General features: G+C 47.6%; 1 protein-coding gene and 1 non-coding gene across 2 annotated transcripts in view; one reads left to right on the plus strand and one right to left on the minus strand.

Moving 5' to 3' along the window:
• The window catches only part of DCDC2C (doublecortin domain containing 2C), a 33,930-nt gene extending 21,799 nt beyond the window's left edge, over positions 1 to 12,131 (minus strand). The window contains 2 exon segments of the mRNA XM_059078683.2: positions 5,124 to 5,175; positions 11,737 to 12,131. Coding sequence (XP_058934666.2) covers positions 5,124 to 5,175; positions 11,737 to 12,131 — 447 coding nt within the window.
• Positions 12,132 to 14,323: 2,192 nt separating this feature from the next.
• Positions 14,324 to 14,521, plus strand: LOC131766029 (U2 spliceosomal RNA). The gene has a single exon (XR_009338334.1). It is a non-coding gene; the product is annotated as a U2 spliceosomal RNA (small nuclear RNA).
• The last annotated feature ends 503 nt before the right edge of the window (positions 14,522 to 15,024 follow it).

Genomic DNA, 15,024 nt, shown 5'->3' on the forward strand with positions numbered 1-15,024 from the left:
CACATCTTGAGTCAAAACACAGTTAAATTTCATTCCCCTTGCTTTTCAATCAGATAGGGAATCACATAAAACACATTATAGACATTTATATTAAAAGTTAATTTTAAAATTCTTTTTTGTCAGAATCATCAGTAACTGCCATTATTCAGAAAATTCACCTCAGGGACTCACTTCCTTCTCTTCCATGACAACTTGAGATAAATAAGGTCTAACTCAGTGGTTTAATTGTTTTAACCATTAGTGTGCTATTTACCAGGATGAATGCACTGAAAGGACAGAATCAGGAAACAGTCCTCATGGGCAAAAAAAATATTGAATTGGGGCTCCTTTGTTCTTAGAACTGTAAGAAAAGGACAGGGGAGGTCTTCTAAATTCTGCCTAAATTTACACAATTTGACATTACACACCCAAACTCTAAGATGTAGCAACAGAACCTGAATTAAACTGAGACCAAGGACATTTTTCTCATTACATCAACGTGACACGGTCATGGAAACTCAAGATCCCAAGAGACTGTTTTCAAGTCTAATTCTCCTTGCCCCTCCGTTTAATGAAACGTAATTCCAAATTCATTATATTGAAGCATTTTATAAGTCAATTCTATGGTTATAGGAAGTATATTATTATGGTATTCTAATTAATTTTAAGTAAATTTCTTTACTGAATCAAGGTCTCTTGAGAAGTGTCTTCAATATATTTCAATATATTTTGACCAAAACGGAAATTCTGTGCAAGAATACTCTACAAAAAGCTAGGTACTTCTACTCTGTGTTACTATCACAAAATAAGGCGGAATAACTTAGTAAAACACTTAAACATTGAATATTTGGACTTGGCCAAAGCTTACAGTATAGTATATTTAGTGTTTCTAAGAGCCTGCACTGGTATTCAAATCGGTAGCATTCATGGATCTCAAATTCTGATAGGGTGAGCTACCCAGACTTAAAGGCATTATGAGTATTAATTTCAACTACTTACTGAGCTCTTGCAATATGCCCAGCACCATCTCATTTAATCCCAGCAACGTTCTGAGAAGTATTATTTCAGATCAATACCTGTAGATCTAATCACAGCATGACAAGTCATGAATCATTCAACCATCCCTCTACTGACGGACATTCGCGTAGTTCCCAGCTTTTTGTAATTACTAAAAAAAAAAGAACATGCTGCTGTTAACATCCTTAAGGCCCAGTGTGTGAACTGAACGAGCCGGCTGGAGCGGGTGCAGCAGGGGCTGCCCGTGGCCTCGACACCCCACAAGGCCTGGGGGGACCGCAGTCCTCGCAAAGCTGTTCTCCACTGTCCTAGGATGAGGTGGCCACGTCCCCCTCCTGCAGCACACCCTACGCGGCATCGGTCCCCACAGCCCTCTGCACACATCCTGGAGAACCAGTGCCCCGTGGCGCTGACCCCCTGCCTCCGGTCCCCCAGCAGAGCCGGCGCCGTGCCGACGCGGCGTGGCTCCATCCGGCCTGTCCCACCCCAGTGCACAAAGTGCGGCTCCTTCTGTAAGGTGAGCGCTCAAGGATCCACCAGAAGTAATTCACGGAATTTAATTCTGTGAACTAAACAGAAGAAACCCATTTAAGATGCACAGGTTGTACAGTGCAGTAATGAGGCTTTCCCCAAGGAAGGGGGTGGGGGGACCCCGGATTCATCTCTAGTTTTACACCAAGTTCTGTTACTAACTAGCTGCCTGACTCCGTACACATCACTTAACCTGTCTTGAACTCTTGATTCATCTTTTAAGCGGCAGATATTAAGACCTGCTTCCCTGGACTTCCCTGGTGGCGCAGTGGTTAAGAGTCCACCTGCCAATGCAAGGGACACGGGTTTGTGCCCCGGTCCGGGAAGATCCCACATGCCGCGGAGCAGCTAAGCCCGTGAGCCACAACTACTGAGCCTGCGCTCTAGAGCCTGCGAGCCACAACTACCGAGCCCGTGAACCACAACTACTGAAGCCTGCGCACCTAGAGCCCGTGCTCCACAACAAGAGAAGCCACCGCAGTGAGAAGCCCGCGCACCGCAATGAAGAGTAGCCCCCGCTCGCCACAACTAGAGAAAAGCCCGCGCGCAGCAACGAAGACCCACTGCAGCCAAAAATAAATAAATTTATTTTTAAAAAGACAAGTCTTTTAGCTCATTAAGTATTATCTCCCGAATCATGGGTACGTCCCCACAAACCACAAAGCAGCTAAAATGTGGTTTAGTAAGTGGTAGTGAGTAGTGAGAGGCGACAGAGAGAGTTTAAGTTAGTAGTTACGTGAGCAGTATGGAGGACCAAAGAGAGGTACCCACTAAAGTGACTGACGAACTTCAGCCCCGTGACTAGCAGTTCTACATCCTCATATGGGACAGCAGGACACAGATCTAAACTGCAGGCTGCTCTTATGGGCTCCTCTCGGGACCAGCAGATTTCTTGGACCACATCTTGTGTCTTGGTCAAAGCTCCTGGTGGTGGCCCCACTTCGTTCAATGTTGGCTACATCACAGATGAATGTCCACGAAGATACTACATAGCAAGCAGCAATAATCACAAGCCACTTTTAGGGAGTCACTTCTGCCAGCAAAGGAGAGGGGGCCGGGGTAGGACCATCAAGCACCTCGCAGGCCTCCACGCTGTGCCGTACCCCACAGCACCCGAGGGCGGTGACGGCATTCCCAGGCACCACTGCAAGCAATACATGTGCTTAGAAACTTTCTGGAAGTAAATACTAAAGAGGTAAAAATTGTGCGTGTAACTCCTCTTCTTTTTTTTTTTTGTTTTTTTTTTGTTTTTTTTTCGGTTTTTTTTTTGGTTTTTTTTGGTGGTACACGGGCCTTTCACTGTTGCGGCCTCTCCCGTTGCGGAGCGCAGGCTCGGGACACACAGGCTCAGCGGCCACGGCTCACGGGCCCAGCCGCTCCACGGCATGTGGGATCTTCCCGGACCGGGGCACGAACCCGCGTCCCCTGCATCGGCAGGCGGACTCTCAACCACTGCGCCACCAGGGAAGCCCAACTCCTCTTCTTTACAAACAATCATGACGGCTCTATCAGGGTCCATCCCAATGCCTAGTTACAATAGTGAAAAAGAGGAAGGATGTAAGGTCTGTTGACAGGGAATGGGTCAAATACTTGTGATAGAGTCAAGTGATGGAATATTTTGCAGCCACTAAAAATCATGTGGCAGAAGATCCTTTACTATGTTAAACTGTCATGATACATAGTTAATAAAAAGCAGAAAAGAAAATAGTGTGTAAATCACTTTGCTGTACACCTGAAACTATCACAACATTGTTAAGCAACTGCACTCCAATATAAAATAAAAAGTTCTACAAAAAAGAAAAAGAAAACAGTACGTACTGATGGATTCCATTTCCGTAAACATATACATATCAGTGCATGTATCGTACATACGTGTGTATCTGTGAAGATAGATAGATAGACAGATATTTGCGACTTGTGCAGAGAAAAACAACTGGAAATGGACATGACAAAATGCAGAGAGCGCTGACCTTTGGGAGGTAGGATTGTGAACGATCTTCACTTTCCTCACTGAGCTTTTCTGCACAGCATTTTTGACATTTTTCTCAGCAAAACGACTGTAAAATCAGATTTTTTTAATGAAAAGAGTGCAAATTTCAGAAGAACAATTACAAAACTCTTTGGGCAACTGTAGTCTCATTAGTATGAGTGCACGGCAATCTCGTACCGACCCTGGGAGGATGAGGCTCCCGTGGGCATTTCGATGCTGGTACCCTCGTAACCTCTCCCACCACCACATCATCAACTAGGAAACAGGGAGTTTGGGTAAGATAATCTAGAAGTTCCCTTCCTGTCCTAAAATGCTAAATGTTACCGTATAATCATGTCTAACGTTTTTAAATCATTGACATGTACAAAGGGTAAACACAGACTCAAACTTGAACAGAGTCTCTCGAGGGGTACTCTGCAGGATTGTAGTTCAGTCCACTCCCGCCCCACCAGGAGAGGGGGATGCAGGGGCTTAGGTGTTAAGGATAATCATATACCATTTCCTCTCTATTTATTAAGGTAGTAGCCCTGAAATTCAACGACTGCCAGAATTGCTTTCTCGTTGGAAACTCGCCCTCCTGCCCCTGGCAAGTCACAGTCTAAGGTGGGTAGGTAATAAATTTGATTAGATCCATCGCACAGCCTTAAAGTGCAGAGGCAAAGGAAGCAGCTAAATGCTTCTGCAGGCTGGTGCCTGTGGGCGATGCAGGAGCTGCCAGACTGCCCTTTACTGGAGCACCGGGTGGAGTTCAAGGACACAGAGAGGCTCTGCTTCCTTAAGACATGGGGGACGAGAACCGACACTTACCTAGTGCTGGTAACGTTATGTATAGTTTATCATGTAATCCTCACAGCAACCCTCTAAGACACAGTCTCATCTCCTTTCCATAGAGGAGAGAACTTAATAGCAAAACTACCACTTAGAGAAGTAGATACTCTAAAAACAGCTCACCTTCAAAGCACTCCACAAAAAGTCCATTTACAAAATTATAAAGTAGAAATCACCTTGCATTCTAAATATCATCATCAGGCTGTCTCGCTCAAACCTGATTTTTGTTGCATATTTTAAAGGTGGACCTCTTTTAACTTACATATGAAATTTGGGTTGTTTTGTTGTTGTTGTTTTGCTAAGACTCAAGTGACGTGAACAGAGTGATGGAAGGTTCCATCCTGTAGTCTTTCAAATGCCTATCAAGTACAAAAATGTTGAGAACACAGAGCAAATCTTTAAATTTAACATTATAATTAGCTTCAACGTCGTGTAACTTAAAATAACTTTTCCTGTCACCTGTCTTTCCAAATCCCCAAAACAAAAGACGAGTAAAATGTCTTAATAAATGCTAGCACTCTGCATCTCAAAGATGAATCGATCTAACCGTGGTCTTCAAACGTTCTTACCCACTTCCATCACCTTAGTGACCTAAGTGCTCTGACAGACAGAACAAGCTCGCACAGCAACTTCTGGCTTCAAGAGCAGCATATGCCTTTACAGGCATTCCCTACAAAATGCTGTTTTTATCAAACTTCAATTATTCAATATTGACATTTTAATTTTTACCAAATCATCCAATTTATCCCATCTTTAGTAGTTAGTAGTGAACACTTACTTCCTTCAACTTTCTCATCTTTGCAGGTTTGCTGGGAACTATCTTAAAATAACTGCAAAAGAAAAAAAAATAACTAATTAGAAGGTAAGTATTTAGACAGAAAATTTGAGCCTCTTTAGAGATGCCTCCTTTTGGCACTACAGTATATGCCACTCCACAGCAACTTAAAACTAAACTCTAGAGCGCCATAAATGTTCACATCAATACACAAGAGCAATGTCATTGCAGGAAAACGTTCACACTGGCTACCGTGGGCATCACCCAGGACGACTGTCCTTCAGTGGCGTTGCTTTTCCTCATACAACACTATTAATCAAAGAGGAACCTTGGAGACCAATCAAAGAGAACTTTACCGGATCACTAACGGCTCCAGGGCCCACCCCTGGCCAAAGGCAGAGTCCCAGGCACCTCGCCCAGCTCCCTCTCACCTGCGCTGTCCCCTCCTGTCTCACAGAATGCCATCACTGTCCCCATGCTGACAACACTGAATGCTGGAAAGGAGCCACTGGAATAAAATGTGTATGAGCCCCGCCAATAGACTTTGTGACCCTTGGGGACCTCTGGAGAGCCTTCCATGTGCCTCACAAACAGAACAGGTATTTTTAATGATAATAAATAATACGTTACGATTTATATGTGTTAGGGTTTCTTCCTGATTTAAAACAATTTTTTAATGTATTTGAGATTGTTCTTGACAATGGTCTTAGCAACAGAGAAGGATTGACTAAGAGTCGGTAGACGAAAGGAAAAAAGACATTTTTAAGTACTTAATATACAGTCAAAGATCACAAGCTCGGATGCCTACAGAGGCTGGGCAAGTAAATGATGATGCTTGCAAAGGGTGGTATTAGGGAATCGGGACTGCGGCTAGTGGGAGTGCTCATAATTGCAGGGCACTGTTTTCCTGTGGAAATGCAGGCAACTAAAAAGTAAGTCCTTGGGCTTCCCTGGTGGCGCAGTGGTTGAGAATCCGCCTGCTGATGCAGGGGTCACGGGTTCGTGCCCCGGTCCGGGAAGATCCCACGTGCCGCGGAGCGGCTGGGCCCGTGAGCCATGGCCGCTGAGGCTGCGCGTCCGGAGCCTGTGCTCCGCAACGGGAGAGGCCACGACAGTGAGAGGCCCGCGTACCACAAAAAAAAAAAAAAAAAAAAAAAAGTAAGTCCTTGGGACGTCCCTGGTGATCCAGTGGTAAAGAATCTGCCTTCCAATGCAGGGCACGCAAGTTCGATCCCTGCTCGGGGAACTAAGATCCCACATGCTGCGGGACAACTGAGCCCTCGCACCACAGCTACTGGGCTCGCGCACCACAACGGAAGATCCTGCATGTCGCAACTAAGACCCGACACAGCCAAAAAATAAGCATAATAAATAAATAAAACGAAGTCCCTTTAAACAATAAAAATCCTCTATTTTTTATTATTTTGTTTTTTTAAACTACACTAGTTTTTTTTTTTTTTTTTTGGCTACGCTGGGTCTTTGTTGCTGCGTACGGGCTTTCTTTAGTTGCTGCGAGTGGGGGCTACTCCTCGTAGCGGTGCGCAGGCTTCTCATTGCGGTGGCTTCTCTTGTTGCAGAGCACGGGCTCTAGGCGCACGGGCTTCAGAAGTTGTGGCGCACGGGCTTAGTTGCTCTGCAGCACGTGGGATCTTCCCGGACCAGGGATCGAACCTGTGTCCCCTGCACTGGCAGGCGGATTCTTAACCACTGTGCAACCAGGGAAGTCCCAAAAATCCTCTATTTTTTTTTTTAATGGAAACCAAAATTTCATCTTACATGAACACCCCCATTATAAAATGTGGCAGCCAATTCAAACCTTCGAAAACTATGTGAACCAAAGAGGCTGCAAATCTCCAGATCACCCCCTCGGCTTACAGCTACCGTCCATGTCCTTTGCTCATCTTCCAATAGGTATTTTAGTCTTAAGTTCCCAAATTCCATATTTGATGACAAACATTAATTCCCCCAAGTGAGACAACTTACTCTCATTAAATGGAAAAGAAAGGCATAAATAAATACAGAAGTTAAGGCATAAAAAGATCAAAAAAACCCCACAAAATGTTATTTATTGTTTCGATGTTGTCTTCCAAAACACACAGAAATAGAATGGAAGGAGGGAACGAGTCATTCCTCAGAGATCCAGTGGCCCCCAGTCTTTAAACCGGGTGTCGGCAGGAGGTTTCTGGCTGGACTTGGGTCTCCTTGGCGGCGTGGGGAGCAGGAATCGGAAGCAGAGACTAGATGTTAACGTGCAACCTTCCTCCTGCTGCTTCCCAAGGATAAAGGAAAGGGAGAAGCCAGCCACCAGGTCAAGCCAGGCATTTCAAAGCCCCCTGTTCGGTTCACTCTGACAACACCCCATTGGAGTAGATACTAATTAGCCCTGTTTTATGGATGAGGAAGCTGAGTCTCAGCGTGGTGATTTGATTTGCTAAACGCTACCCAGATGGGAAAAGCCCGGATGCTGTTCACCCCAGGTCTTCGGGCTCTGAGACCGCATTCCTCTTCCTCTGGCGTGGCTGCCTGTCCACTCACTTTGCCCCTTTCCCGGTTATACGCTAGTCCTCGGGTACAAGTGGGTGGTAAGGAGAGTCAAAGTACAGGCTGGGGTGTCAACGAGCTGCCATAGTTTGATTCAAACAGCATTTTCACTTTGAATCTCAACAGCAAACTCCTAAGGTAAATAGGAAAAGTTCCTACTACAATTCAATTTCTTTGCGGTCTCTCGAAACACACACACACATACACATGCATACACACATACACACGCATGCACACATACATACACACACACCTAAACACATACACACACACACACACACACAGACACGCAATGCCCCAATATAAGTTTTGTTGTGAATATGACTTTCTCTACAAAAGAAATCGTTAATTCCAGGCTTTACAGGACACATTTTAAAAGTGATTATTAGCCTGTAATATTTTGTTTTATAGAGAAAAATAATTTATTTATTAATTATGTATTAATAAATTTATTAATTATTTATTAATAATTTAATTAATTTCTCAAATTAATTTATTCCAGAAAATGTAGGAAATGTTTGAATGATGATTGGATGGGGAAGATGTCACGGGGTTTGTCTTCTCAATGTGCCATGTTACAACCACGAGAAACCCGGCAGGACGGTTAATGTATCATCCGGTTGCACTTCAAACTTCATCAGCTGACGGCACAATTAGAAGATTATTTGCTGGTGAAGATTAATCTTAACCGTTCAATGGCTCAGTAAGTACAGAACATACATCCCACCAAGTGCTAGCTCCCTGATACCAGTATAAATCAAGCCAAAATTAAAATCAGAGCTTTATCCATCAACGTCTGGGCTCCGGGTTCACACTGCATTGATCTAAAAGGTAGTGGAGAAAACGAAATCCAAATGCCTCTCCACGTTGAACCTCATATGCAAACCTCTCCCATCCGTTTGACAGCAATGAAGGTACATGGAAAATGCAAAATGACAGAGGGTCTCGACCACGTGGGAATCCCACCTCCCCTGTCTGCTCAGTGAACTGGGTCACATTCCCTTCCCTACGGAAAATAATCATCAACATTAAGAAATCTGGGAAGAGAAACACCTCAAAGTCTTTCTCAATATCTCTGCCACACGTCCACAACATTTTAAATAAACACTGAAAATCTCTCTACCGAATGAGAAGTCTCACAGGATCTATGAGAAAATGCCTCGACCCACAGAAAGAGGAAAGAATGTACTGACCTCGGTCCGGGCGTGACAGTCGGCGCCTCACAAGCTTCCTTCCTCACCTGCTCACAGACAGAACACATGTCAATTTTACAAGGAAACGTTTTGGGGGAAAAATTAAACTTTTCATCACACATAAGCTGAAAAGGATTTTAAAGTCAATTTTTGTTGAAACCTTCTTTTGTGGTCATAAAACAACAGTGAAGACCGGATTCTGGTAGGAAATTGGAATCCAGCATATGCAATGTCTGAGTGTTTAGGCTGCCCTAACAAAAGTACCACAGACTGGGGTAGGGCGAACTTAAACAGCAGACATTCGTTTCCCAAGGTTCTGGAGGCTGGAAGTCTGAGATCAAGGCACTGATATGTTCAGTGTCTGCTGAGGACCCCCTTCCCGGTTCACAGACGGTGTGTTCTCGCTGTGTCCTCACCTGGAGGAAGGGGTAAGCCCGTGCGCCACAGCTACTGAGCCTGCGCTCTACAGCCCGCAAGCCACAACTACTGAGCCCACACGCCACAACTACTAAGGCTGCACTGTAGAGCCGCGAGCCGCAACTACTGAGCCTGCGCTCTAGAGCCCGTGCTCTGCAACAAGAAAAGCCACCGCAATGAGAAGCCCGCGCACCGCAATGAAGAGTAGCCCCCGCTCGCCGCAACTAGAGAGAGCCCGCACGCAGCAACGAAGACCCAACGCAGGCAAAAATAAATTTTAAAATTTATTTTTTTTTAAAAAGAAATTTTTTATTAACCTGGATTCTTGCATCTTTCCATACTTAGAAAGGAGACGGGTGAAAGAATGTTGACAGCAGCGTTGCTTATTTTAGCATAAAATTTAAAATGACCCAAATTATCCATCAACTGATTGGATAAATAAATCAGTATATCAGTCAATGAAATAATACATAACAGTCAAAACGAATGACCTACAGCTACATGCTATTAACATGGGTGAGTCGCAAAATCATATTATTGTGTGAAAAAGCAAGTAACAGAAATTATATGCAATATAATTGCATTTACATAAAGTACATAAAACATTGAAAAAAATCTATCCTTCAGGGATAGATTTCTATGAAAAGATGATTATTACAAAAGCCAAACTAGTGGTTACCTGTGGGCAAAGGATGGGAGTGGAGGCAGGAGGTTTTTAAAACACTGGCAACGCTCTTTTGCTTAATCTGGGTTGTAGTTTACACAGAGGCTTGCTTTATTACTATTCTTTAAACTACACATAAAACTGTATACACTCTCCTGTATATATATCTCACAATAAAAGAAACAAGAGTTAACAACACTGTAAGGAACGGTAATAACATCTTTAGAGGTAGACACAAGAAATGAGTGAAGCCAAGGCAGCCCAGGAATTCACAGAGGATTAAGAAACAAAACAATTTTTTTCCTCCCTTCCATTTTGTAAAGGAAGCCTTTTCTGAGGTCCTTCACCTAGACAGAATTAAACCTGTGCTTCTGGCCTAGCGGTTACCACTTTCTCCTTTGTGTTTACTTCTGTTTGTCTCTTATCTCCCCCAAACATACACTGTTAAGGCCCTCTGCAGCAGCCCCGAGGCTGCCCTACAGGAAGACGCAGAGGATAGCTTTTGTTAAGGACCTGCAAGACACCTTTGGGTTGCAATGACATTTGTATAATGACAGTTACCAAGAAAGCTTAGAGAAATTATAAGGATTATAAGTGCACAAAAGACTGAGGTACTCTTGGGAAGAAAAGTAAGAGTATAAACAGAAGAGTGTGCTATAACCCCATTCGCAGTAAGATCTCAAAGAGAATGCAATACCGGTCCCAGGCTAAACAAAAAAGAATTAAACTGACGCTTTGAGTGGGTACCCACAAGTACAACTGACGGCCTGAATGTGGCCAATTTCCATTACGGCTTTCTGAGTGGCCCTGACATTGATACACAGGCCTGTTTCACCAGGACAGCCGCCATCTGTCTGCAGCTGCTGTCTTGATATCAGCAGACGCTGGGGCGGGTGTCCTTGCTCCCAGGCCAGCATTCAGAGGCTGTACTGTAGGCCGGCACTGCGTCAGGTGCCAGGATTTCAGAAATCACGGGTGCCTGTCCTCTGTAGGGTCTTAACCAGCAGGATAGAGAACGGCGAGCTGGGCCGACAGCACAGCTCAGTAAGCGCTCTCAGGGGAGGAGGGTTGCCCAGGTCCCGGGGACACCAGCCTGGACAAGCTGTAACCAGCTCGGGCGGCGTTCTGCCTGCCGGCGTGCTTCCCCAGGTCCCCTCCGCGTGGCCACACCCTTTCTTCCTGCAGGCCTTCGCGCAGAGGTCACCTTTTCAAAGAGGCGACCCTGGGCGCCCTATTTTCACTGCCACACCCGCCGCCCCCTCTCCCCACCCTCTTTCTAATTCTCTCCAATACTGATGCGTCGGGAGACAGTAGCTGGTCTGCCCTCCCCACAAGGCGAGCAGGGGCGATGTCCGGGGGCGTGCAGGGTACACTGCGGCCCAAGGAGGCCTCGCGGAGAAAGTCCATACAGCACGGCGGCGCTGGGCGGGGGCAGCAGTGGGGCGCGTTCCCCAGCCCCGCGGGCACAGGACGGGCCACCAGGCCCCGCAGACCCGGGTCGCGGACCCCGGCCCCGCGGGGACAGCACGGGACACCAGGCCGCGGCAGACCCGGGTCGCGGACCCCGGCCCCGCGGGCACAGGACGGGCCACCAGGCCCGGCAGACCCGGGTCGCGGTCCCCGGCCCCGCGGGCACAGGACGGGCCACCAGGCCGCGGCAGACCCGGGTCGCGGTCCCCAGCCCCGCGGGGACAGGACGGGCCACCAGGCCCGGCAGACCCGGGTCGCGGTCCCCGGCCCCGCGGGGCGAGGCGATGGAGCGGGGGGACGGGCGCAGAGGCGGGGGCGCAGCGGCACTTACTCCAGCTTCCGGAAGCGCTCGCGCCCGGCCGCCACGTACTTGCCGCCAGCCTGCAGCGCGTGCAGCTCGCTCACCGGGCGCCCGCGCGTCGGCGTGAAGAGGCGCCGCGCACCGAAGGGCACCTCCACCTGCTCCGTCAGCTGCTCCAGCAGCGCCTCGAAGGTGGCCACGCGGCGCCGCCACAGCACGAACTTGCGGCCCACGTGGAACGGGTCCCCGCTGTGGTACACCACGATGGTCCTGGCGGCACGGGGTCCACCAGCACGTGCGGCGCGCACGAGCCCGAGGCCCGGCGCCGCCCCCACGCGCTCCGCCGCCGGTGACTGTGACCGCAGCGCCGCCGCCCGGGAGAGGTCACGTGAGGGGGAAGCAGAACCGGGACGGGTGACGGGCATCGGAGTCCGGACAGGGGAGGACGGCAGAGCTGGGGAAAGGGACGGGGCGCGGGAGGGCCGGGCAGGAGGCACTGGGCACCCGGCGCGACCCCTCCCACTGCTCCTCCGCCCTCCGACGCGCAAGACGTGGGGGGATGGGGGGGTAGCAGGACCGTCCTGACAATTAAAACTGCGTCAGGGAGGAATTGTCAGCAACCGTCCAGAGCGAGGGAGAAACGAATCCTAGGCGCAGCTGGCACGTGGTATCAAAAAGCTGTAGCCTTCAGGACGCACCTTCATTTGGGGGAAGAACAATTCAAGGGCCTGTATGTTCTTGGCAGAGTCGTGCCCTATTCTATTTTTTAAATTTATTTATTATTATTATTATTTTGGCTGCATTGGGTCTTGGTTGCTGCGTGCGGGCTTCTCTCGTTGAGGAGCACGGGCTCTCGGCGTGTGGGCCCAGTGGTTGTGGCCTGCGGGCTCTAGAGCGCAGGCTCAGTAGCTGCGGGGCACGGGCTTAGTTGCTGCGCAGCATGTGGGATCTTCCCGGATCAGGGATCGAACCCTTGTCCCCTGCAGTGGCAGGCGGATTCTTAACCACTGCGCCACCAGGGAAGCCCCTCGTGCCCTATTCTAGGTGAAGATAGGCCAGTCCTCTGAACTGGGACAGAGTATGATTCTAGGAATATGTTTTTCCAGTGACTTTGATGGGCTTAAACAAACTTTTAAAGACAATAGGCTATGTATATTACCTGCTGAAATACCTCTGAAGGCACGGAATACTTACACTGTAAAAATCAATATCTGGTGCTGCTAAAACAAAAAAAAGTAATCCTGCCATTCACAGCCGCAGCCAATTTTTCCAAGAGCTCCACGGCCAAATACCAATGTGTGAGAGGGACCACTTTCTTACATCACCAAGAATTATATTGATCTTCGAAACATTAATTGCTAGAAAATTCTTCAGGTTCGGGTGCTGAAAACACTTCAGAAGAAGAGTCTGGCCGAGTCACTGTGTAAGCACCCCAGTTTCGTGTGGGATGAGAGGTTCGCTCCGAAGCCTGCCCTTCCCTGAGAACCTCATCGCTGGCTTCCCGCGGGGCCGCAGGAGCCAGACGGAGCCCGGGAAGCCCTTGATTCGGGGGCGGCGGCTCACACCCCACTCCGGGGCGATGGTGCCCTTCGCGTGGGCGATGCTGTCTGTCCTGCGGATCCTGGGTCAGGCTGTGCAACACATGGCTTGCGTCGGGCTTTAGCTGAAAAGAGAAGCAGACGTACAGGTCCTTGTAGTAACCAGGGGGGCTGACGCACCCAAGGCCGCCCATCGGCTTGGACTTAGGGGCCTTAAAAAGTAAAAGTTATTCAATGGTAATTAATTTGGCTTGCCATAGCCATCTGCTAATAGGGAAAAGGATGTCCAAAAGAGACCAACATGAATACTCAGGTCCCTGTGGTGTTTGTTTTTAATAGTTAATTAAACGGACAAACTGACGAGGAAAAAGCAAAAGGGGGGCACGTGGGTGTCTCCCAGAGGCCTTCACCCTTCATTATGGGGAGCAGCCCTCACCCCTGACTCTGACCCGAAAATGACCACTTCCCTCCCTTGTGATCCAAGACAACGATTCTGGAACATCTCAGCATCCATCCCACAGGGGGACACACCCTGATAGCTTTAAATATGCTAGTTGCCCCTCCTAAAAAGTTAATGTAACACAGAAACATGTTTCCATGTCTATATCCTTCGACCAGATGGTCTAAAACAAAATTTGATTGTTAGAGGTGCAAAGGTAGGAGAAAATAGAGCCCGTCTTTTGATGATATTAAAGTGCAGATGCGGTTTGTAAAAGCTCATTCATTTTACTGTTAAACTGAGCAGAAGTTTTGGGGTTGTAGCATAACCCTTCGAAATCCGGGCTGAGTGAAGTGGCCCCGGGGGAGGGCCGGCCTGCACAGCTCCTGGTGGATCGGATACCACTCGAACCTTCGTGACTGGAAAAGCGGTGGCTGTCACTTATGGCCCAGAAGATCCCACTGCTGCTGGACCATGTCTTCCCCCTCCGGAGTCGTCTGGCTGCAGCCATCCAGCCGACAGCTGTCAGGAGGATTGTCTGTTGGAACAAAATAAACAGTGACCTTCTCCACTCTGCACTCAGCGCCGTTCGGTTTATAGAATATCAGCTTCTTTCATTGGATCAAAAACCCAGCAAAAAATCACTTCTCAGCCTTTTGGCTAAGAGCAGGCGTAGTATCTGTTCTTATCAGTTTAATATCTGATACGTCCTCTCGCAGAGAACGATCTATAACGTCTCGTGGATTTGGGGAAACAGGAGACGCGACAGGAGCTTGCTTCGTCCGTTCCATGCCTCGACCTGGTACTGCAGTACTTCCAGAGAGACGGTGCACCAAAAAAGAAGCCAGCCAAAAAACAGATCAATGTTCTTTCCAAACAAAAGCAAAGGTATAAAGTATGTGAAAGAAGGAAGCTACCAGTTTGTGAGGGAGTTGGAGTGCCTCATGAAATCAATGAGTGTTTCTCACAGGAATCAGGAAAGCCTGGCATATGCTAATAGGCTGATGCATTTGAGTTTGAATGTAGGGCATTTTACTCTGGAAGGTGAATGTATTTAATACGCTTCCTAGATTGCATATTTAATTACTTGCAAACTGTTATATGGCTCATCTGAAATTATTATGAGGCTGGAAAATATTTTCCTTCTGGCATCATATAAAAAGTAAAATCGTATAATCAGAAGAGGAAGAAATACTGAGCTAAACTAACCAGGGCTTAGCAGCAATCAAAGGGGCCGTATTCAAGGATCTTTAAGCGTTCTCTAGGTGAAAATATATGGTCCTGAGTTTCTCTCCTCTCTTTGGAATTTCATCAGAATCGTGGGCCCAGGGGGGTGAGAGG

Source organism: Kogia breviceps, chromosome 11 (genome assembly GCF_026419965.1).
Source record: "Kogia breviceps isolate mKogBre1 chromosome 11, mKogBre1 haplotype 1, whole genome shotgun sequence".
In the NCBI taxonomy this organism is placed as follows: Eukaryota; Metazoa; Chordata; class Mammalia; order Artiodactyla; family Physeteridae; genus Kogia; species Kogia breviceps.